The sequence below is a fragment of the Neodiprion virginianus genome, chromosome 6, assembly GCF_021901495.1.
Source record: "Neodiprion virginianus isolate iyNeoVirg1 chromosome 6, iyNeoVirg1.1, whole genome shotgun sequence".
Taxonomy (NCBI): Eukaryota; Metazoa; Arthropoda; class Insecta; order Hymenoptera; family Diprionidae; genus Neodiprion; species Neodiprion virginianus.
The window spans coordinates 3,605,477-3,631,685 of record NC_060882.1 but is presented as its reverse complement, the minus strand read 5'-3'; the positions used below and the strand labels follow the sequence as shown (position 1 = coordinate 3,631,685).

At 44.3% G+C, this 26,209-nt stretch overlaps 2 protein-coding genes across 10 annotated transcripts in view; one reads left to right on the top strand and one right to left on the bottom strand.

Moving 5' to 3' along the window:
• Positions 1 to 15,966, bottom strand: part of LOC124306797 (uncharacterized) — a 156,293-nt gene extending 140,327 nt beyond the window's left edge. The window contains exon 1 of one of the 2 annotated variants that reach the window (XR_006908685.1): positions 15,814 to 15,954. Coding sequence is in view for 1 of the 2 variants with exons in the window: in XM_046767823.1 (XP_046623779.1) it covers positions 15,814 to 15,923 (110 nt within the window). In the remaining variant the exon portion in view is untranslated. Of the gene's footprint in view, positions 1 to 15,813 lie in introns of both variants that reach the window. The other variant, XM_046767823.1, reaches the window with a different exon arrangement.
• The window catches only part of LOC124306788 (teneurin-a), a 489,347-nt gene that overhangs the window by 430,549 nt on the left and 32,589 nt on the right, over positions 1 to 26,209 (top strand). The window lies entirely within an intron of this gene.

Sequence of the window (26,209 nt, the reverse complement as noted above, 5' to 3'; positions counted from 1 at the left end):
TCTGGGCAATCGATAGTTACGCCCGGCGCTTCCCTGGGGACTCTGCAGCCGTGCCGTGCAACCGACTCTTATACAGTAGCGAACGCGAAGGCGACAGAGAGGCCGAGGTATAAGGTACGGATATCTCGGCCGGCTCTGGTACTATCTCTCTTCCTCCTTCCATCCTTGCCTCCGTCTCTCTTTGGACTCTTCTTCTCCCCCTCCCTCCCCTTCCGCCTCCACCGAAAGCCCCCGGGCGAAGAAGCGAGCGCTACCGGCTAGATAACCCGTGCCACTTTTACCATCGCTTTTACGGCTTTTCTCCTTTTGTCGGCCGGCTCCTCTTCCTCAGTATCTCCGCTCTTACTCTTCCTCTTCCTCCTCTTCCTCCTCTTCGGCAAGCCCCGCGCGCCACCGGAGCCCTTAGCCCCTGACACCTCCGCGATGAAGACCTACTGCACTTCATTTCCTGGCGGAGCACGTGGCGGCAGTAAGATTTTATTCCCCATTACCGCCGGTTATACCACTTTGGAACAAAGCGCAGGCTAATTCTTGCCTCATCCCAACAATGTATTATTCTTCCAGCGCAGTCGGTGATTGAATGTTTGTATTTTTCTTCATTCAATCCCAGTAATTAACCAGCCATTGTAACTAATACACGCCAACTTTTGTCCCCGACGATTTCGACTAATCAGCTCGACTCCTCCTCGCCGTCGGGATTCTTCGGGGCGTTAAATCAGTTATTTGTTTTCGCCATACACCACCCGCTACGGTACTCAGTCCTCTCTTCTAAAGGCGGCGCGAAACTTAGATTAACTTTGTCTTAATTACCGAATTAGATTTGAAAGGATGGATGTATGGCCTTGGAGAGGAACCCTTGCTGCGAATCTGGTAACGAAGAATGGATACCACGGACCACCCGCTGTTCTTCTATACTGGTCCGCTGTATCTGCAGACATACGCTTGGAATAAGGGAAGAAGAGATACGAGATCGTGGGTTAAAAACGACGAACGGGATGGAAATTTCTGCAAAGTACTCGATCCAGCGCTCAAAATTCTACTCAATGGCGTATAAATGCCGATAATTTATATTCGTATATATATATACCTATAAATGTTGAGCAGTTATTTCGTTCCAACGACCTTGTTAGTCACTATTGAAATATTCTTGTAATTGCTGACGCGAAGCCAGTGCATCGCACGGGTATACATGCCTGTGTACAAATAGCGAGTACTTTGACTGGCGTACGGTGGAGCCTAGGTGCGAGCATTGTGTGCACACGGGCAATTCGTTTCCTCGCGTGAAAAGCGGTTCTGATGCACTCGGAAGTAGAGTGTAAACAGGGAAGAGAGAATGCGAACATGCCTCGTCGCCTGGCACCGGGTTTTCCGCGGTATTTTATATTCTAATGTAAATAAATTCATGTGTCAGCAGACCGCGGCGCTCGTTAATGACCCCGCATGGTGTGGGTGAAGTGCCGAGGCACCGAACCAGCGCCTTCCGTAGATGTGGAGGCTTCGCGTGTGAGGAGAAAAGGCGAAACGAGCTACCTCGGGCCGCCGTTTGATTCGAACTCCTGGTGGAGAGGGCGCGATGAGGTCCGAGACTCGGGACACGATTTCCGCCTAAATGATTAAATGACCGTGAACCGAGTAGAAGAGATACGCCCAAGATCTTGATTGAGATTGATGGAAACGGAATTGAAGACTTTCGACCAAAGAGACTGACTGGATATATCGCGCTCTGTGTGCCAGCTTCTATCTCGCAATGGCTTAACGACGATAGACCCTGTGATTAGATTGCCTTTTCAATTGCCCGACAAATTGCGTCCGAGTGCCAGATGGCCGTTGAGAAACCCGAAGAAGAATGATCGAGAGAGACCAGCGTCCTCCTCCTTTTGCCCGATAAAAAATACTTTACGCCAACTCTTTTCGCCACGACGACGACTCGCCGATTTCTCAAAAGTGCTACTGATTCTAAACACGTCATAAGCCACATCAGAAGTACGAAAACAAAGTCTTTACTTCACGGGGTACGAAACTTACAAAGATCAATTGTTGACCAAACGTGGTCTCAACTGAATACTGGCAATTCTATAAATTATATACAATGCGGTTAATTGAAGACACGACTGTGTAAACAGAGCTATGAGTTTTAAGCGGTACAAGATGTGCCGACTATTAGCAATTATGCATAAGGTAAATTATTCCAATAACTTATTCGGAAATACTCCGCTAAAGCATAACTTGTAACGTGCGGCTCTTGTATATTAATTTCCGTTTAGGGTGAACGAAGTTCATTTTATCAACTTTCTCTTTTTATCATCTTCTTTCTCCTTCTCCTTCTTATTCTTACCCTCTGTTATCTTTTCCTCGGTGGTTGATTGGGTGTATAGATATATAATATATATTGCTTCGTTCTTTCTGTCCCTGCTTTCATTTTTTCCTTCTTTCTTAATTAACTTCCGCGTTTCTCTGCTTTCGGAGAAAGAAGGCAGTCGTTGTAATCGCCCCGAAAATGAAAAGTCGAGTTTTCACAAGATCTCGACGTTTTGAAGTCTAGAAAACCACCTCCGATCACTTTGAGGTGGACATCTCTGTGAGTGTGTGTGCGTTTGTGATAAATTTTTTTTTTTTTTTTTGTCCAACGATATCTCGAGAACAAATTACCGAATTTTATTGATCTCGGTCTCAATCGAGGCAACTTTTCCAAACTTAGAACTGACTAGATTTTGGCTTTGATCGAATCAGTACTCTTCGAATTATTTGAATAACACAATTATAAACAATCGAATACAAACGATGATATCTCGAGAACGGACGAACGGAGTTTAATAAAAATTGGTGTTGCATGGTTCTTATGGTTACTGGTCATAAATCCAAAGTCGTTTTTAAAAAAAACTGTACCTTATGACTGCAGGGCAAATATGATAATCCAACATCCAGAACTCATCTGATTTTCGTTTACTGTGGTACCAGAGGGTTTTTTTTAGTCACTCATGACGAATTCAACACTGTTCGTCCAACGTTCGAATAAGATAATGAATTCGTTATTATTATCATTATTTCAGCTCGAAACGAGTTTAAAAACTGCAGTTTCAAAGGTTGGCTCATGGTTAGCCCAAACCCGATTGTTGTCTCGTTGAATACATGCCGCGTTGAGAATATCCAAATTATAAACAAACAGAATGTTGATCCTGAAGCGGGAGTGGACGGCCATGATGTGTTTATACAGTAAAAAACATGAGGAATGATGTTGGTTGTATAACATTACTGCGATATTTCCACCGCGTGCACCGCATATCGCGTATAGGCAGAAAAAATCGAAGAAGAAAAAATCAAACGGGAAATGACGGTTCTCGGTCAATACACTGACGGCAATGAAAGCTTGTCGCAAAATGCACACGCGCTCTCACTTTTCACTTTATCAACTGGTCCGAATATTGAATCAGCCCCTTGAATGTAGGCAGGGGAGATACACGTGCCCGATGTTTCTTTTTTTTTTTTTGCCACTGTAATCCAGCCTCATTTTTCCTATTTCTCTCTCCACTTTTTTTTGTAAATGTTCCAGAGTGCAGGCCTGCCGTAGGCACCTACACAACCCCCGCAACCCTTTATCACGGGGAGCGATACATACGAATGCACGGAGAACGAGTTCCCTTTGAACCCCCGCGGGATGAGCTGCACAAATTTTTTACACCAACTGCCCAACAGAAACACCGTCATACCAAAAAGGCCCATATCGTATAACTGCGAACTCTACAAGTTCATTGAAACGGAATTAAGACGAGAATCCGAAAAGTGCGAAGCGCTTACAGATTTCTTAAAGCTTATTTTTTTCCCAAGCAATCTCCATTCGTCATTCAAGCGAATCGTATTATCGTTACGTCGGAATTAGAATTCACGGTGAGCCGTTCGGCGTTCAAATACACGATGTAGGTACCTTTTCTCATCAGATTTTCATCCCGTTTTAGATCTTGATAGGCGTACGCAGAATGATCGTTGACGTTGGAGTACGTAGGGTAAAAAGTTCGGTCCCCGCTAGCAACCTTTAATACTTAATTCGCACGCGGAAGTTCCGCAGGGGGAAAGGTTTTGATCATTAATTCATCCGCGTGCTTTCCGATGACAGGAAGCAAGGATACAAAATTTTCCACCCAGTGTTGCTCCCCGTACATATCATACCCACCGTGCAACACGATAAAATCCTCGGATTCTCGATCCTCCCTGCATTTCTGCAAAAAATTGCCAACCGACGCGCGTTCCCTGGAGATTCTGCTTAATTCCAGCTCATCTCGGACAGTCTCTGAATCCGTGGATTTACCCGAAGCGCAAGACACGCAACGCTGCCCTAACGACGTTGCGATGTGCGATGAGCGAAGAAGAAGCGGCGTAGTCGAGTTTAGACAAATATAAATAGATAAAACACACACTGCGGTGTGGATAAACGATCCCGATGGTGTCGGATGAAAGGATCCCCTTGCAGTGGCTTCGATCCAGCTCACTCGCTAAGAGGTTAACGACGTTGCTGCACTGCAACTCTGGACCAGGGCGACCGGTAGCATGCAAGTCCGTATAAGCTTGTATCGGGCAAATTTATACTCGTGTATAAATCTCATGGCTCTCGGCACACTTGTGTGTGTATAGGAAGGAGGTGGTGGACAAGTGCGACGCGCGCCGTGCAGGACGGATATATTAAGTGTTCTCTCCTGCGCCTCTCAAACGGATGCATTAATTGCCGGGCGATGCGCGGCTGTGTAACAAGCTGCGACGTTATTATACGTACTCGGGATGAAGAGATGAAAAGAACCCGGGGAGCTTAACCGAATTATTAATCGTAGAGTTGATAATCGAAGTGCTTGGTAATGCGACGAGAGAGAAGAGAGGTAATTTTTAAGAAATAGGAAAGACTATAAAAAGAAAAAAAAAAAAACTAAACTGAAAAGACCATCGCGCGCACACTCTCGTCATGAGTTATGAATTGGGGAGGCGGAAAGAAAATATGTCACCATAAAACAAGAGAGGCAGTCTAACTGTGTTTAATTTAGCAACAACTCTGGCAACACGTGGTGTAAACTTTAATCACCTACTCTGTTTTTCAACGATATTATTAACGGTGTTTCAATTTTTCATTCAAACATGTAGCATATTGTAAATTTGCTCGTATTTATTTATAATTATCATCTGTGCAGCTTTAAATTCCTTTTAAATTTCAATTCTTCAATTAGCTCGCGCTCTGAATAAGATTATAATAAATACGAGTATCGTATACATCTTATCACTGTTTACGATATACTTAAATATACCTGTCATCGCATTGCACTATAACTCGTAAAAATATCTCTGCGAATACGTTTCAATAGCCGAATGAAATTTAATTCTCTCAACTCGAGTTATACGTATAAAGTAGTATGTCTACGTGTATACGCATTTGCTTCGCATAAATTTGAATTATTCTATCAACACGGTACAACTGGATACACTTGGAACCTACGAACTTTTGTGTAAAATAAAAAATCGTTACACACGTCCTTTGCACTTACCAAAAAATTTCCCTACCCAATAAATATTCGTTACTCTCGCTGTATAACAATAACAAAACTTGAATTTCACGTCAACGATACGTAATTAAAACTACCGCAATATCTATGCGTACACAGTTGCGTTATTATATATACATATATACATATACACCTACATATGGGGTGGCTCGGAAAACGCTGGTAGTTCTTGGCACGGAACAATCTAGATAAGTATAATTTCCCTACTAACGGCTTAACCCGGTGAAACAAGGGATCGAGAGGATAATCAATGACGCTTACAATACGGACGGAACCAAAGCGCCTATCTCTTCTTACACACGTACCGCATTATCGTCGTAGCGTCTACCCGTATAGACTTGGTCGTCTTTTCATAGTGGGAAGACATGCAATCCTTCGCCTATATAGCCTATCTGGACAGGCACTGGAGTCGAGCCGAAGCGAAGGGTAGACTTGATCCGCAAATCAATAGAGTTCCGATCATCGCGTTGGGTCCGTAACTGCGATTATCGTCATCCAACCGTCTGCGTTATGCAGTTCAAGGTACCTATGATAGCTATGAATTCCCCATCCCGGAGAAATGATAGGGAATTGCATTCGAACCCATTCGCTGGAATCACTCAGAATTATTGATGCTTTTTTTTTGTCGAGGAGAACGAAATCAGCTGGAAAAAGTCGTTTCTCCGAATTCGAAGCTCGGTATCAGAGATTCGAAGGTGAATTCCTTACTTATTATGCACGTTGTATACGATATACGTAGGAAGGATAGAAAAACGCGTGGAACGTTGAAAGAACGAATTAGTGAACTCTGTTGAATTATTCGTGGTAAAAGGGTTCTCTTCTCAATTATATACTATGAGCGTATCAATGAGCAAAAGTTTACTCGTCAGAAACCAATTTTCTGTACGTTGAACCACGCGAGCCAATAAAATAGACTTACAATTAATGAAACAGTAGATGAAAGAACACGTTTTCATTTGAAACCCACCAAATCCCCGAACTAATAAGTTTCCATTCTCGTTTCAATTTGTCCAAAACAAGTCTGACTGTACAGAAATGTAAAAATATGCAGACATAACGAATTATACCTAACTATATTCAAGTCGAATACTTGCCAAATTTTCGAATCCAAGGAAGTAAATTCCGAACCAAATAATTCGCGAGCTTTTCCATTTTTTTTTTACCTTTAAAATACGCCTCATTTCTGTGACCAAATTCATCCCCTTTGAAAATTAGTGAATATATATTCCGTACGTATAACGAAACGTGAGGTTGTACAAACTAGCGACAAAAGTTTAATTTTGCAAAGCGTCGTCGAGAAATCAGTAACCCCATTGCTCGATGGCAAAGCTGGTTTCGTTTCCCAACTTTCATTCTTTCTTTCTTTCTTTTCTTTATTCATTTTTACAACACACACACACACACACACACGCACAACGATATAAACGCGGGGGTTTTCTTTGTGAAACCCTCGAGATCCCCTTGTGTTTGTGGGTCGTTGGTCATCGTCCTCCCCCCTCCGCGGTCTATATTGTATACCGAAAGAACTGCACCGCACAGACACCTTTCTAGGTGAAATATTTCCTCCTTAAGTCTTCGCGGCACAGTGTCAGCCTACTTATCTTCATAATTATTGTTACCGCTTTTACCGTTTCTATACAGAAACCGAGTTTCTAAGCCAACCTTTCATTCCGTTTCGTCCCGTCCCATTCTATTCCATTCTCTCTTACACACTGCTGCGCCTCTCCTCTTTCTCCTCTTCCTCTTCCTCTTCTCCAAGCTTTATGCACTTTTGTCATGGTTCACATTTGCCGTGCGTGGGTGATGCACACAGCCTCTCTTCTTCTCTCTCTCTCTCTCTCTCTCTTTCCCTCGAACTCTCATTCAAACATTTCTCCCACATTTCATGACCGTGTGCATTCGTGTACCTGACGTACAACCGACAGATGGGCTGGTCGAAGTGCTGCAGCGGCAATATTGTGTCATTTACTCATTGTGTCGTTTCCGCGCGGGTTCCTTTTCTTCCTTGTCTTCTTCTTCTTCTTCTTCTTCTTCTTCTTCTTCTTTTCCAAGGGACATAAATATGCACGCAGGTCTGATCCACCCTCTCTCTCTCTCTCTCTCTTCGCTCCTCAACGACACGTTTCCTCTTCAGAGCGTGACGTACCGTCAGCCCTGCACCCCGTCCGATATTGATCGAGGTTCACGGGGAGGAAGGAGGCTGCGTCGTTTCTCCGTGTTATTATTTCATGCCCGTGTAATTGCAAGCACGTGAAGCTGCACCGGAAATGCCCCTGCAGCGGTGAAGTGCCGTAGCAACCCCAGTTGGCCTCGAATCCACCTCGAGCTTCGAGTGAGGAGCGTACCGTTCGTTAACGTGCTTTCGAACGTCCCCCACGTGGTGGCACAAAGCTTCGCTGAGTCGCGATCATGAAGCCTTTTACGATATCCGAGGAATTCGCGCGATAAGCTCCATCGAAATTATTCAAAATTTCCCGTCAACACTTCGTCTCCGTGTAATTCTAGCCCTCGTACAACGCGAAAACGCAGCCAAGCTTGATACGTCTTAAATCTACACAAACTTTCCACCAGTTCTCTCTCGCTTCCTGAGTCTCTGTGCAACTGCGTACATGTATAATTACTCACACTGTAAAGTTAATACATAGTAATTTCCTGCTCTCTATACACGCGGTGAAATTCATCCGACAATTAGCCATCTGCAGCAGGTGAAAACTGCAACTATAGAGGAGAAATGTTGGGGTTGATTTAGACTGAAAGAGAGACAGTATCAAGTCAGGGTGTATTTATCCATCGACTAAGTAGAATAATATGGCTACGTTTCGACATCATCGGCATCTTCCGCAACGGCAGCCAGCTTACGACTTTTAACAAAATTATATTTTCCTTACAAACAAACTGTATCAATTTAATAAAATCATGATTTGTTGAGGAGAGGAGGAGAGAAAGAAATATTCGAGACGAATAAGAGAGGAGTTATGAAAAAAAATTTAATGAAAAAACGAAACTCGCAGGAAAAAGAATCAGTGGACGGAACAAACAGAAAAGAAATTACACTTATTCGAACACATCCATGAACGCAATAATTCTGCGCCTTCGTTTTTTGCTTTATCACGAATAGATTCTCCCGCAGGCTACGTCAACGTTTTTTTTTTTTTTTTTTTTTTCGAAATTGAAAATAATTGGGACCGGCGCAAATTAGCCGCAGTCTCTGACGTTCGAAATTAAGATGTCGGGAATAGAAAATAAGAAATCTTGTGGCATTGTCTCAGCGATTGATTCCACGACACCGTCTTTTCTGAGCCTCCGAGAATTCTATTTTAGGATTTAGTTCCAGTAGAAACAGTAGGCCTGTTCGGCAGGTAAGAGAAAAAAAAAAGAAAAAGAAAAACTTTTCCTTCAAACTCGCAGGCTGATATATCTCAAAGGATTTTAAATTCCCCGAGGCGTCGATCAGCAGGTAAAAGTGACTTCCACTTCAAGGAGCTTCAAAGACGCCTAAAAATAAACTCAACGCTTCTGATGGCATGCCCCAATCAATTTCCGCACACCTTTCAAGTTTCGAGCTTCGCGTCTCTTCGGATCATTTGAACGCTTAAAAATTTGAATACACCTAAGCTACACCAATTCCCACAAATACCTTGCGCCAAAAATACAAATTTTTTTTCCATCCCTAAACGAATGAAAACTCCATAACCGATAAAGAATATTCCCCGAGCAAAACTCGATTCGAATGACCGTTTCGGCACGCGAGCAGGTGGTACAGGTAATCGGGTTTCAATTATCGTTTTGACGGAAATCTGACCCGCATCGGGGAATGGGAACAAAATTTGACAGGTATATCGTCGTCGGACGACGCGTATGTTGGATAGGTAATTAAACTTGATTATTTCACACGATATTGGAACGTCATATATTACGGTTCTGACGGGGGAAATAATTTTACACCGAGTACAGGTATACGTATAATACAAGATTATAATGCCGAACGACACTCGTGACCAACAAACCGATCCCCTTTCCCGTCCCGCCTGCGAGTTTCCAATACCATGGTTATATTATCAGAGCATTACCCTCGAATACATTAATTAAATAATTTGAAATCAACTGTGCCATCGACGTCATCGCTGCAGCTTTGTCATTTCGTATACCGACGGCAGTTTGGTATACCACCACCGGGGTTTCATTAGAGGCGTCGAAAAGCTTCTATTTGACGTACAAATTACTAATTATGCACTCGATCCACGCGCACTATAGATTATTGTCAATAACGCGAGAAGTGGGGTTATTGCCGGGCGGAATTAAAATTTCCCGGTAAAAGTTTTCGTCGTTTGTTTTTATTTTTTTCCTTCTCCTCGCTACCGCACCCTGTCCGCCTATATGACGTACACGCATATAGCAGACCTTGCTACAACGAGGGAGGAGGAATTAGCTTTCGGGAACAAATGTGTGTGTATGTCGTATGTGTAGCATAACTTTTCCGGGTGTACTGGATGCAGTTTGTTCCGGTCACACGTGCTCGTTAAGAGAATATCGCTGTATGGTGGCTTCGGTGTGTAGCCTCCTGTCTCCTCTATCCGCCCAAAGTTGAGCAAATATTTCTAATTAAGAGGCGACGCCCCGCAGCCAGACTGATCGAGATGAAAAAGTGTATTGAGAGAGAGAGAGAGGGAGAGAGAGAGAGAGGGGTGGAGTGTGGAAGGAATAAAACGCAGGGGTGGGGGATGAAGAAAAAAATAAAAAATGAAGAAGAACAACAGCCAATTTGCCCCGATGAATATTTCACCGGGATGAGCGACGAGACGATGAAAAGCTATATAGGGTTTGTGGGCCCAGGATGGGGGTGAGCTAATATTACCTTTTCATATAATGCCAGGGCATATTAAATAAAAACAGAATCCTGATGGAACGCTGGCGTATCAATAGTCGGCGATATATAGGTATACTTTCGCGTATGTATACGTAAAGCTTATATACATTATACGCGCGTGCCTGTGTATACATATCAAGCTTTTACAATGGGTTTCTAAATATCTCCGGTAAAGTCGCAGGAAGAGAGACTCGCGAGATGTATTTTGAAAAATACAAAACCAGCCTCTATGTATATGTATAACGCTGAAAAACTGAGTGCATTAAATTTAACGTTGAAGCTTCGATCGATTTTACATCGGATCAAATCCCTCCCTTCAATTCCCCTACGTCCCAGTGGGATTTCTGGCCGTGGAAAACTGTTCCACGTCATTAGGATACCCCCCCTAATCCCGGTGAATGCGGTTGGTGTGAAAAGCGAGGGGGGTTTCAAACTCTGTCGCCTTTTATTCTACAAAGTGAACGGATCATCGATTTTCGCAGCGAGTAATTGCATGTTTTCTACAAAACACTTTCGAATTCAACGTCACGTGTGTTCGGTCGTTCCCTCGCCATTCGTGATGACTATGCATGTGGGTATGCGGAGGTTGTCAGGCGTAGTTACTTACGATTAAACGTAATTTATAAAACAAGCTTTGCCCCGAATAATAACAAGCGGTCTCAGTCCCCCTTGGTGCCAATCTATTCCACTTCATATCTTATAACTGCAGGGTTCTATTCATTCAATTAAGGAGATAAATTCTCCTTCAAACGTTATAAAAATAATACTTGTTATACTATATAGGTACGTATACGTATACCATATACCGGAGTTAATTAATCAACAGTGCGCTGGTATTCGTAGACCGAGAGATAGTACAAATTTTTCGAGAAGATTGTTTCTTACGGTCCCTTCGTCTCCAGTTTCACATTCACCAGATACCGATCCCCGAATCGTTTTAAGCGTCTTTCTCGACCCGTTAAAAATTCGCGCTGCACCCCGTTTCATCCTTCTCTCCCCTGCATGCAGCCCTGCTCGTTGAGGATTTTACCCAGCTTGTGAAAATAAATCTATCAAGCTCGAGTTTCGAACGAAAATCTCCGGGCTCTCTGCTCCTCAGCTTCCATCCTTCCCTCGGGTATATAAACCGACACCTTGCCGAAATCTGGAAAACTGAGGCTGCGTTGCCCATAAATAAATGTAATACCGTCATTAGGAAGGCGTCACGACCCTCCCGCAGCTTCTTCCGGCATACAAAGTTTCCCGCTGTGAATCGCGGGGATGCGTCAAAACAGTTGCAGATTTTACTGCTCCGGCTCCACTCTCTCTTTCTCTTTCTCTATCTCTATCAATCTTTCTCGCCTTCTCTTCCTCTCAGGGACTCAGCTCCCCCCGGTAATTGGCCGCGCATAAACTTCCTCTCATTTCTCTTGCAGTCTCTTGCCCTGTCACTCCTCGCTTTGCAGCCCCTTTCGTTTTTCGTATTCCAAAGACAAACCGAGGCCGTCGAGAAACTCTTGCCTATAAATATTAGGGAACGGCTGACGAGATCCTGAAAACATTTCTTCCCCAATCTGGCTCACGCAACTTCCGATTTTTATCAAATTCTGATTAAATTTTTCGAAATTGAACCTCGCAAGGTGACACAACATACCTGTATGGTTCATGTTCGATACTGACTTTCGATAGAAGTGAACCAAAGTAGAATAAAAGAGCTGAGAACCCGAAGCTGTCGCTTGGCAAAGGAGTTTCGGTAATGGATTTCCAGGGGTGTCCAGCAATCACATTTTCCAGGAATCGTTCAAAGAGAAAGAGGGAGAGAGAAAAGGAGGACGTGGACAGAAAGTCGCAATCCATGAATCGAAGATCGGGAATGAAGGTTGGCGTTTCGGATGACGCGTGTGCCGCAGAGACGACGTAGACCAAGACTCGCGGAGTCTGCGTTACTACATCTGTCGATATCCGTGTCAATCCCCGAATAAAATAAAACGTCAACTTCTCCGGTACCTCGGGCCCAAAGTAATTACAAGTTCGCCCGCAGACGTCCCCATAGAAATCTAAAGACGTATCAGATCACATCTCGCAAATTGAACAGAGTCGTCGAGCACCCCCAAGAAGAGGATTAAGAAGATTGGAAAAACGCTGGTCAAACGCGTTAAAATCATACATGAAAAGATTTGCACCTTCTCAAAATCGGGGTAACAAAAGAAAAAAAAACATATTCAAACCATTCCGTATTCTCGGCGTCGTCGGTAAGGCGGGGAAAGTTGACTGGTAGCTCGACCCGATACTCGTTTCCATGCTTGCTCAGAAGCACCCCGTACATGTCGAGTATACAGACACGCGTACAGTGAGGATGTATGCATGTATGTATGTATGTACTACGTATATTTGCGTAGGTAAGAATGCCCGTCATCTCCGGATAATAAGGACTCAGGAAGGCCTGCAAGGCTTCACGGCGAACGGGACGCGACCCTCCGTTTGGTGGAAAGCTCCCCTTGCAGGTCTGCGGATGGGCCATCGATCCCGACCACGACGTCATATTTGCCAGAGAGACGCCAGGAGCGCTGCTGCGACGAGGACGAGGAGGACGAGAGTTGAGACAAAATAAACGGCACTCCCTCTTCCCCTCGCACTCTGTGCCCCGGGGCATTGAGTCGCTTATATGTCTTGTCGAATGGGGGGGGGGGGGGGGGATAAAAAAAGAGACACGAAGGAGGAGAACGTACGTTGAGAAATTCGACTAATTTTAAATATTTAATTCAAACGACGTACAAGATCTGTACGTATTAAAACGAGATAACAGCGTGCCAGCTCGGCGAAAAGCCTCGGGCATCGAACAAGACCGCGGAGGAATGAAACGGAAGAAAAAAGAAAGATATTTCATGGTAAATTAGACGGTAAATCATTCGGGGTTACAAAAGGTACTGTTATACAAATTGTCAAATTCACATTAGGCAGCGTATAAAAAAAAAAAAACATGATACATGAATTGTACTCGAAGCGACTCTTCATTTTAAAATAAAGATGCAGTCAACGGTGAGAGCCTGTTGAATTATACATATTTCTGAAGAATGTCTCGGCAAGGTATAAAATTTATTATTCAATGTCTCGAAGAGTCACGAAAAAAATCCTTTCATTTTCAACGAAACAAAGTTAAATCTTCGCAACGTCGACACAGTACAATCACTCGCTCCTGCGAAACCCTAACATCGTTCACTCCTGGCATCCGCAATTTTACACCCAACGATGTGTAATTTGATTTTACGAATCTAACGGCGTGACCATTCCATGCATTAGATTTGTTTTCAACGTTTAACCCCCGCAAGAGCGAAGAGGAGGATTTGTTGGTACGAACTGTCGATGACGAAAGCGTTCGGTTCCTGCGTCGTTCCAATTTCGCATCGATATTTTCTTCCAGCCGAACGCCCATCGACAATTCCCTAACACAATGAACCATCCAATATCCCCGACGTCCGATCTCGACTTCCACATTATACGTAGACACGGTATCCGCGTATCTGTCTGTTACAAACGCGCTTACACGGACACAAAGAGATTAATTGACAAGTGCGTGTGAATCTCGAGGCTGAAAGTGGAAAATCGTGAAAGGTTCGCATGATAAAAGCACTGCCGCGTCAACTGCTAGCCGATCCGTGTATACCCTGGCATACCGTACCTACTACCCATTCACAACCACCCACGTAAATTCCCACACGTAAACGCGGCGATATTCGGAAAGTACGTAGGTACTGTTCCTTCCGAAACTCCGCGTCCTCCTACACCATCACCACCATCACCACCATCACCACCATCAACGGCAGCAGCAGCAGTAAGAGCACAATGGTCTCCATTGTCGTTGGACAAGTTCACGCTCAGGGCCTACGATAAATTTATGGCCCAATAACTCAGGCCCGATATTATGTCCCACGCCTTGACTTAATTGCGCGGTAAGGCCCTAAATAACCTTTATAGGTGTTGGTCCGATTACGAGGTGGGCGTGCAGGTAGGTCGGTGAGATCACGACTCGGGGGTAAAAACGAAAGAGTTTCGAAAGAGGGCGAAAAACGTGACCAGAAAGTATCCCTCTGGCTTAGGTTCGCGGTCGACGTCCTTCAGCGCTCGATGATTGTACAGAAGTTAATTACCGCCGTGTGATTATGATATGGTTCCCAATTTCCCCTTTTGCAACGAGATAAAATCGTACAAATACTTCTGTCTATAAGGAAATATCAGGAAAAAATCATTATCGCGCGATTTTAGAATGACTTTGCAAAATATGAGCATATTTTGTTTGTCGTGGTTTTTTTCTAATCATGAAACGTTACGGTAACCTTACTAACTTCACTCTCACGACCGTGAACATATTTACTGACTCCGTGTCACCTCGCAGCTCCACCGCGGTTCGTATGCACTACGTGCTGCACTACGGTAAACTTCGTACATGTATGTGACACACGTACAGACACACAGCGATGCATTTGTAGCTAGTCCGAAGCCGAATAAACGAGTATCGTGAAGTGACTCTAATGCGTGTAGCCAACGTGAATGATAAGATTGTTTCGTGACACCGAAATACAAGAGCCGCAATGTCGCACCAAGTCGTATAACTAATGCCCCCGAAATTTATTCCGTGGCGATGATTAAGCGCACGTACGATACTTTTTCCCCCATAGAACGGCGGTGATCCTTAACGAAACTGTTATCGTCAATCGCTTAATTGAAACTGTGTAGTATGAGCTCGTTCAATTTATCTAGCCGTTGCGCAACACGTATCTCTATATACGTACGCTTTTAGAGTGGAGTTGATCTCCCTTAGAAACCCCCCGGGGTCCGTAGAAGAGACGGAGAAAGATGTACCACGGAGCTTGATCATTCCCGGATATACAACACCGTCGTTTACCAACAAGGAGCAATTAGTTAAGTGCATTTCTCTTGATACAATTAATTTTTGTCCTACTAGATACCAACTCGAGTGAGAGAGAGAGAGAGAGAGAGAGAGAGAGAGAGAGAGAGTAAGAGAGAAAGGTAGCACAGATGGAAAAGAGAAGAACTGCCTCCGATCATTCGCTCATTAATCTCGGACGTCCCACGCTCGAGAGAATTAAACTTGTACTTCCCATTGGTAGATTAGATACGCAAAAAAAAAAAAAGTATACCAACAAATTCAGAATAGAATCACATTTCGCCCCTTGTAGCGATTCGCAGCTGTTGGAAAACTGCAAAAAGCAAACAGCAAGGATCAACATTTGTACAGGCGGCTAACGGTCCAGGTAGAAAAAAATAAATTCGGAAACGGGTGGGTTCAGCGACAAAGGATATTAGAAAAGGGGTTAAGAGGATAAAATAAAACCCATTGACTCTCTCAATTTCACGGTGACAAACCGCGGGCGTGTTGCAACAAAATAACGTGGCATACCTACTTACCGCACAACTGAACCACCTAGTTTCGTAGCTACGATTGAATTTAACCTTCGCGTTATCCGGGAGGGCCAATCAACCGGGCAATACATCAATATCCTTTTAGACGTCGCCATGGACCGACACCCTCACCATTGCCGAAGAGAGAGAGAGAGAGAGAGAGAGAGAGAGAGAGAGAGAGAGAGAGAGAGAGAGTCGCCCACTGTGGGCACAATGCAATTCGTACGATACTCGGCACAGCGTGTAACTGACTGCGTTTGCTACGTGGTAACAACACACGTTGCAGGCGTCGCGACGCCGCTGCATGATGTCGGTCTTCCTATAACACGGCGCAACGTGTGTACATCGTACACTATACGTGTCTTACACGGTATGTGGCAACGGCGGTGTATGCAGGCGGCTAGTTAACCGTCGCATTCATCGATGCATTGTTACCGTTTAAGCGGGGTCTTCACGGGTATTTGAACACGGTGCTTACAGTGCTGCAACCTACCAGATGTGTGGACTAGGCCCTCTTTGTACTGAATATTACCAATACCATACATCGTTTATACGCGTATGAGAAACGACCTCTCAGAAATCCTATCCCTTATACTATGGCTACATCCTTATTATACGGATCGGATCCTGACCTGATTTCATATTGTCTGTACGAAAAAAACTTTTCAGTTGCAATTGCAGCGCGGCAATACTTTGGGCTACGGTATAAAATACACCTCTTCGCTAAAGTTTGTTCGGAAGAGGAGTTTTTACGCGGGGAAATTTGATCCAGGAATACTTCGCCACCCTGTATACGTACGCCCGAGGTTACGTATTTGTATCACATATATGTATAGAGTTAGAGAGCCCCCTTCTCCAATTGATGAACAGCCAGTCTACGTACCCGTGAGCACTTCGAACGAGTATAGAGCAGCAGCAGTGGCAGAAGCCGCATCTATTGTAGACAGGAGGAGAGCATTACATAGCAACGCGAAGTTGAGCTATTGAAAAAATCCTCCCTAACCCGAGCCACCGAACTATGCTTTATGAAATTCTTTTGAAGGTTAGGAGGGAAAACCGTGGGGTGCATGCAGGCTCCCCAGATATCCATGAAGGGACGAATGGATAATGCAGTTAGTTTTGTTGGGTATGAAAATACAAATTAATGAACCTTGGAACTGATGCGCGCCTCTCTAATTGTGAGTAACGTACACGTGGCCGTATCGGTTGTGTAGGTATACGAGTATTATAGACACAGGACCACTTGTGCAGTGTTGCCGCAATATATATATGTATATAAATGGAGATTGGTGTGATTATGCGCATATGTAACTCGCCTCGGAAATCATTACCGCTTGAATGGCTGCCGAGTAACTTATATAGATTTTGCACGGGGAGGTTGCGTCGTTGCTGGTAGCTGAAAGAGGAGATTACAGTATTTAGGCGGGCACTCGAGCGGGGCACGTCATGTTTGATACCGTAGGTTTCATCGTTACTGGATCCCGACATGCACGCGGAGAGTCTGCCGGTTCATCCGTCGGGCTTTACCGCTGTACATCTTCATTAAAATCTTAATTAGATAGTCACTCGACAAGCACGTTTCGGCTGTGTGAATCCCTGTACCATGGATATATTGTTATTCATCGCATCGGGTGCAGTAGGTTACGGGTGAACAAGGAGTACGCATAGGTCTGTACGGCGTCTGTAGATAGGCGTGCCTTGGAAAAGTTAGATTCGAACGACGCACCGCGGCGATACATAAAACGGACACGTAATCAGCTGTTTCCGAAACCCATCTCCATCAAGATTATAATTAGAAGTCCCCCCGAACGTACCGCATCAATTTAGGCCCGTTCGAACGGAGATCCTTATCTAAATCTTGGCTTATATCATTTTATCTATCCTCTTATTCTCTCGCACTCCTTCTTTCCCTCGACGTATTGTCCAACCATAGAAAGCGAGAGAGCGAGAGAGAGAGAGACTCTTCGTATGATCACTCGGGTGGAATTCTTTCTTCGAAATCCCTGCGAGGGAATGAAAATGTGTAAGGAAAAAGAAGCCTCTCCCTCCTCCGACCTTCTTCCGGAGCAGGGTGTGCTGTACACGCCCCGTTTCGCTGTACCTATACGCCAATTCCCTGCGGCGACGAGATAAGCGACTAGAGAATCGTCGCTCTTTCTTCTCTTTCGAACCGCTTATCATCCTTGGCCGCATTGTCCGGTCTTCTCCTCGTCGTTTGATTAACGCCGTGAAAAGAACGCCGATCGGACAGATACGATGATGACGTCGATGCCAAAACGAAGCTTTGTAAACCCGACTTCCGGATCTCTCTTCGAATTTTCCTCGCTCCTGTATCGAATGTCGGGGGTGTCGAAATACGAGACACGATGAACGGCGGCGCCCTTAAAACACGCTTCTGACCTTTCGACTCGGCCTGCGCAGTTCAGCGACGCCCTCAGGGTGAAGTGACCGTTTCGTGAGAACCGACTCGTTCACAACCTTCGAAAAGGACGAGGATTTCCACGTGTTTCTTCTTTAAATCCTCTTCCTTTCGTCCCCAGTTGGCAACCCTCGCAGTTTGTAAATATACACATACACGCCTTCCGGGTGTCTTAAGGGTGTTCTCTTTATACCATCCCGTTTCAAGCACCGCAGGGAAACTCGAAGCTGCAACGGGCCTTTTCTCAAACTTGCCGCAATCCGTCATGTCTTCGCGGGGCCAGATGGCTCCAGAATTATTTTCGTTCTTCTCGTGTAAGCTCGGCGTGTCCCTTCGTCCCTTTTCAATCGTTCCAGGCAAACGATTAGCGACGACAAACACTTGGTGGTAAAAATTTTAACGACACGCGATAAGAAGACCGAGGAAAATAATGCAAAGTATCTCGACGTTTTTCCTAAAGCCGAAGAGCGGCGTTCTCGCGTGGCAAAGGAAAATTCATTACACCGAAAAAAAGGACGCCTGGCCGGTTGGACGAGGCGAAGAAGCGTGACGGATCGACGCTCCGCACTAACGACTCGGATGTGTCCGTCGTCGACGTCAGTCGGCTCTGACCGTGTCTCACCGTGTAATTTGTCGATACCGCGAGCAGACTCGAGTCGGTACGGAAGATCGATTACTATCCTCAAGGAAACCTGCCGGTCCTCTTCCTGTCGGCGAACTTATGCCGGCTCGTTTCAAGTCGAGTCTCGTGACTTGTATACATGCACCCAACGCGTCGTTGCAAAATCCAGAGACCGAGTAAGAATTCGAAAAGCACAAAACAAAAAAAGCTCAGCCGCAACAGGATAAGTTTCTCGAAAATTCAAGTTGGAGAAATATTTATAACCATCTGGCTTCAGATCCCCGCGTGCATGCGGCTTCTCAGAGTTTGAACTACTGGCTACCTAGTTAGCCGAGACGAGAGAGGGCGGGTGCGCCCGCAATTACGCTGAAATAGTACTTCCGGTTGAGCCCGTTGTACCTACGGCCAGGTCGGATTAGGTGCGCCGTTTTGAACCTCGTTCTCTGGAGAATCGGTAAGGTGACGCGAAACGCAGCATTTGAATCGGCTTAACGAGAAGAACTCTTTTTTGTAGACAGATTGAAAATTCGGACCGATGTAGTTAACCGGAGGCAAGGGATCGTAAGCCGTGATTAGGTGTACCTAAATTCATGCGGGATCAAAGAAGCGAGACTGAAAGATTGACCGGAGGAATTAATACACAACCGTTGAACCGGGTGATCAGTGGTGATTCGTGCCGATAAATCAGCGGAGGAACTAACCTGGTAATTTATAAGCTTATAAAACGATCAGCAGGGAGAATTATTGCGTCCGGTTTCGAGCAGAAGTGATGAATCCTCGCGCGTTTTTTTACCGCGCTGATATAAACCGAACTAGACACCGGGATTTTTTTTTGTTGTTTTTTTTTTTTACATCGTTTTTTTTTCAATTTTTTTTGTTTCTCGCGGCGTATAATATCGATAACCGCAAAGCCTGCAGATATCACGGCTATGATGTTTCAAAGGGTGCGATGGTAAAAATTCGAAACTTTCTGTACGCAGGTCAAAGCTATCGGAGAGCTGATACGTAAAAATACGTCGGTCCTCTTTTTTTCTCTCTCTCTCTCTCTCTCGCTCTCTCTCTCATTCGTCGAGATTATACCAGAGGTGCTACATAGCGATACCCGGAGGAAGAAGACCGAGCGACGCGAACAAGTCAAGCGCGAAGTGGTTCATTCATTTTTCAACCGCGAGAAGAGTTAAAATTAAGCGGGATGCACGTCTCCTACGAGTACAAATGACATACACCAACGTACCAAGTGGTTTCGTACCTACCCTCGCTATTTTCCGGCCTTTTTCCTTCTGACGCTGCAACCGCCGCGCCGCGGGCGAAGCGACGATCTATACGTAACGCGGATAAAAGGTCCGGGGATCTATGAAACAAGAAGCTCTTCTCTCTCCTCCTCGCAAAGAATACACGTTGACAACGATAAATTGCCCCTTTATACATATATATATATATAAAATATACACACACACACACATGTATACATATATACATATACATATGTAACCTTTATTTTTTTTTTCTTTCCCTCGCTCTCTCTCTCTCCCTCTTCGTCTCTCTTCTCTCCCATACACATTCATACATAATATAATGCGATGATACCTTCTACAAGAGTGAAAATTCCACGGATTCCGGTGATATATCGCCAACCAAGTAGATATTTTTATCTAGTGTACACAATGCTGCTACTGTTGCTGTTGCAGGTGAATTTGTTACAATATAACGTCAGTGGTATTTTTTTTGTTGAGAAAAATCATCCGTCACGTTAAACGATTTTCGTACAACTTTTTCATATTTCTTTTTTTCACATTTCAAAAGCTTTCAGACTGATCTTGAGGTTAAATAATTCAACATCGCTTCAATGGTTTAAAAAACAATTGTTTTTGAAACTAAAATTCTATTCTACTCCAATCATTCCATCGTTAAAAAATCGCTTCAGAGTCATAAGCATGTTAACTTCCAGAAATAAATAAAAAAAAAAAAAATAAAAAATAAAAAAGAATCACCGAACGCTTTATCAAAAACATTGATCTAGAGGTCACAATTTTCAGATCCTGATAATGACAAGCTTTATTCGCGTCGCATGTACATTCACACGTGAAGATATGCATCTGGATTGATCTGTAGGGGGATAGAGATTCCGTATGCCTGCGCACGCGCTTTACATCATCGTACATATATACATGGGTATAGCAGCGACAGCATCAGCAGCAGGTTTACAATTAAATACAATATGCGCAGACAGGCGGATCGTCGAGGGGCAAACTAATTAGGTGTCGTCCGTGGTCCTGTCAAGAGAATTTGACAGGCATGGCCACCTATGGCGGAGAAGGGTGGTCGAACGGAGGGGGGGTCGGTTCGATGGCATTTCTCGGGTGGAATTAACCGTCCCTCTCTCTCTCTCTCCCTCTCTCCCTCTCTCCCTCTCTATCTCTCTCTTTTTTCCTCTCCGCGGCCAACAGCGTCCTGAAGAGCCAGGGGTGTGCGGTGAATGCGTCGTTCCTCGGTTTAATGCTGTAACGACGGTAACCCCTGCGTGCTACACAAGCAACCCTGCACCTCGGTGCGAGTAAATATAGAAATGCCAAGTGCCGGAGGACAGAAAACAGAAAAGCAAACGGTCTAAATATAAGAGCTTTCCGCCACGCCGTGCCAGATCTTCGTCGTCTTCGCATCCGCTCGGCAATAGAGGTGGCGCAACGGTGGTGGGTGCGCGGTTCTCAATGAAATTGCGAAAAGAAACTTCGTCAACGCCGAGACGCTGAGACGGTGAAACGCTGGGACGACCTCACCTCACCCTCCGTCTATTCCGAGACGATGAGCCGGGGCGTCGGAGACGGAGACGGAGTCCGAAGAGGATGGAAACGGTGCAGACATCCTCGTGGCTCCACACGTGGACCCGCACTGCTCGCCCCGCGTAAAACACACACACACAGAAACACATACATATATATAATGCAGTGGACAATCGCAACCCCCGGAATTAGATTTACCGAGCTGCAGTTGACTCGACCCCCGCATAGAGTTTCGACGACCGGGTCTTCGGGTCCATCCCCCCGTTATACCTACTTTCGGACGAGGACGCGTGCAGGGTGAAATGCTTTTACGAGGGGCGGTGGGCAGAGAATCCGCGAAGCGTCGTTACCGCAATGAAGGGGTGCACTTCTCTCCCTTTCTCGGTTTTTCTTTTTTTTTTTTTTTTCCACTACCCCCCCTCCCAAATCGTTGCACTCCCTTTCTTTTTCCCGAAACGGCCGGTGAGGTCGAAATGTATATAAATCTGAGAAGCGAAGTTCATTTTCGGGATTATATCGCCTCACCGATACCGCGTATAAACTTCAGATTTATGGGGCATCGGGGGAGGATCTGCAACCGCCGACAGATTCTCAACTTCTCGCCATTCCTCCTATATAACCAAACTGCGGCTTGTTTCCCTGCTTATGTACGTGTATATACGTATAAGCTTTATAGGGGAATGGAAAAGAAAAAAAAAAACACCCTCGACAAAACGCTCCTTGTTTTTCGACTTCGTAAAGCCTCTTAATACGAAAACATATTGTAACCGACAGCGCTTAGGTTTTTTCCCATTCTGATTCAACGGTCATACTTCACGACGTGAAAATCTGACGTTTTATTAAGTGATAATACATCCGCATTGCACTTCGAGGTTACTTCTAATTATTCTCAAATCGAAATAAAATATAACCAATTTTCAACACATCGAACTGCCATTCGAAAAGTAATTTTAATCTTATCGGTTGTACCAAATTTCACGATTCTTTTATTTATCGATGTATTTACGATCGACCGAAGGAACAAATTTTACAATTGAAGATGCATTTCGCTTGTTTTTTTTTCTTTTTCTTTTTTTTTTTTTTTAATGCACGTGACAAAAATTCGTTATTAAATTACGATTGGATAAAAGAACAAGCCACAATCGAATATTTGTTCTTCTAATTTTTTCTATAATTCATAATCGCCTAGCGAAAAAAGAAAATTCCGCTCGCAATAATGAAAGTAAGTAATAATTCCAGGTTGAAATTTCAAAGGTGCATGCATGCACGTGCCCCTTTGAGGCCGAAGCGCTGAATGCGGTGTACCTAGACCTTAGAAAAGACTGACCTGAGTTTGTAAAGTGGGTAGATAGGTAATTATATAAGCAGCTAATATAGCGAGTCAGACAGCGTTCTCTTCCGCAGCGAAAAGCGTCAAAGCCGACCCTGACAGGACCTGCCCTCGGCACCGAAGCACACCTACGTACACACAATTCATACATAATATACGTGCAACGTCATCGCCCGTCGTTGTTAACTTGTCGTAAAATATCGTCCGTTATTTTTCGGCCAGATTACGGATACGGAGTAAAAGTGAAAACTTTCCATGCAGATCGGCCCCGAGCTAAAAATGTCAAAAGCTAAAGAATGTCGAATTTCCGAGAAGCAAGCTCTTGCCGCCGAAAGATCGAAAAAATATAATAGAAACGAAAGTGTTCAGCCATTAGTTCGCTCGCCTTTCCCATCGACGATGATTAATGATTACACGATCGATACTGACGATGCAGATGCTGCAGGTATATACGTCATATACCTACCTAACTATTTAATATCCGAATGATACGAGTATCGAAGCGTTCAATCATGCCTTCAGATACAATCGTTTGTACAACGATCGGTTGCAGGTATGTACATATAATACGTATATTATCGCAATACAAAATCATCCGCGTAACGATAAAGGGACGATTGTGAAGCTAGGATTGTATCACCATTATCGCGATAATTATACCGTGACAGAATCCTGAATACCCGAGTCACTCGCTCGTTCATTCGGTGATAATTCTCCTCTCCCGCATCAGAGCTGCTGCATTTTATTATTAAACAATATTATCACCGTAATGCAATGCTTGAAGGGGGATACAAGCGTCAACGTTATCCAATTCCCACACATAGAAACGTGACGTGAAGTTTTCGTTACGTGTATCATACTCAACGGAGAAAATTACACGATGTAACACCCGAGTTTTCTCACCCCTCGCCTATATCTCGGCGTCGGAAGCGTTGCCATGCCGGTTGCATCTTCGCATTTTCGTTTTTGCATTGTGCTCACGCTCGCAATCTTATTACTGGCACACACGTGGCCTAATATTCTCTCCCCCGCCCTTACCTTTTCCATCCCCCGCATATCCTCCTCGTCTAAACCGACGGGCTTCTCCCTCCGGCTTCTCTTCATTGTTGGGATGCGACGCCCGTATCCGACGAGGGATGATCGAATGCTTGCGAAATTCGCAAAGCTTGAGGTGATATTCGAGACCGGCGTATATATCCACCTTTTCGCCCTTTTCGGCAGAGTACAAGCCTCTCGGATATAACATATATATATATATATATATATAACACATACATGTATGCGTGTGTGTATACATATATATATCACATCATATCACTGGGAACGGGACTATTTTATATTACACCGCTTTATCAACGCCGAAATGTGGCCTCGAAATAAAAAATCGAGACACACGGCAAGAATCATTCCCCTTTGCGGCATCCTGTCGAGCCGTAATGACCTCTGATTCCGTAATGTGTATAATCGGAAAAATGGAAACCAAATGAGCGAGATAAAAAGTATGTACACAAGTGAAAATTGGATGAAAGGTGAAAAGTTTCGAGACCTCGCGTTGTCGGTAAGATGAATCTTTTACTCACCAATTAATCGACTCTGTCTGTTGTTCGGACCGGGAATAATACGCCTGGAGCACTGGAGAGAAATGATAACATCGCAGTATCTGCAAGAAACGAAAAGACAAGTTTTATATCTTCTGTGATTTGTGTGATAGTTATAGCAAATAAAAACTAACGATAAGAGATAATAACTGGGTGGGTTATGGATTTCAATCACCACTCTGACCTCTGTACTAATGGAAAAAAGGGGTAATGGCTGACGAAGTCTTGAGACAAAATCCTCGTATTCGGAATGAATGCAATGTATTAAAGAAAGAAAAACAATGTTGAAGAAGGTCCCGCAGTTTGATATATATATGTTTTTTTTTTTTTTTTTCTTACAAATATCGATAACTGCGTCTTCTCGCCCTCGGATATTGTTGTTGAAATGTATGTACGTATAAAGTATACATAGCAGAGAGGTCAGAGTTCCTTGGCTTTTCAGTCTGTTCCCCGCGACTATTTCATAGCTATACACATACATGTAGTCGGCACCACTGCATTATTCAATTCTGATCGCCGGCAATAAAGATTCGGAATAGCCCAGAGAAGGGGGACCATGGCCAGTGTGGCTCTGACTGTTAGCCCAAGGCACATTATATACATACATATATATATATATATATGCGTGTGTATATATATGTATATGTATATCACAAGTATGGAAGAAAAGTCTTCTCTACAATACTTTAACCGTCGTTGGTTTTCTTTCTCCTCATTGTCTTCAACTCTTCCCATACCCTGCTGCGTACATACGTACATACATACTGTAGTACATGTATGTATAACACATACGCGGAAGAATAAGAATGAGAGGAAGAAAGGAGAAGTTCATCCTCCGTGATGTATTTTTTCATCTCTCACTTATTTCTCAAAGTCAGCAGAGCGGCAAGAGGAGGGGGGTAGGAGGAAAAACGTGGGCAGAGATTTTACGAGATTTAACAAGACGACATCCACCATAGTTCCCTCGGGTCCCCACACCTGCCGAGGGTTGCTATTTTCTAACGCTACAAACCCCGTGTAACCAGGACAATAGAAGCCATTCGAGGATTGACACGAGCCTCGTATTACAGCAAGGTGGGGGTAACAAAAGGAGGCGTAAGACCTGCAACCGGGGTGAGCGGCTCGACGTTATGAAGAGATGTTTAACCGGGGTCTCACGCGACGTAGCCGTTTTGCCACCTTTAGACCGTAACGAGATTAGTTTCAAGTGACACTTGTCCGACGATCCCATTCAACGCTGATCCGATTCAATTTACCTTCTTCCTTGACACTAATATCATTCACCTGGCAATCGGAAGTACGTATATTATACACACTTCGAGCTCCCACATTCGACCGTGCGTTAAAACCGCCGGCTATTTATCGGTTGTATCGTAAACGGTGCATTCGCGACGTGCAACAACGCCCGTTCTTATCGATTCGCAATATAATAGCACCGACGGAGGCAGGCGGGACGAGGAGACGTTAATCTAATACAACAGTCGAGGGTGAGTTATGTCGAGGCTTAAGGGCATTAAATGAGATAGCTTTTACCGAAAGCCCATATTAATAATAATTATCAGAAGGTATACCTACATCAGGTTTCTACGAGTCATTTGATCCATTAGAAGTAACTACCACCCCTCGAACCGTGGCGTCGGTTGTAGCTTATAA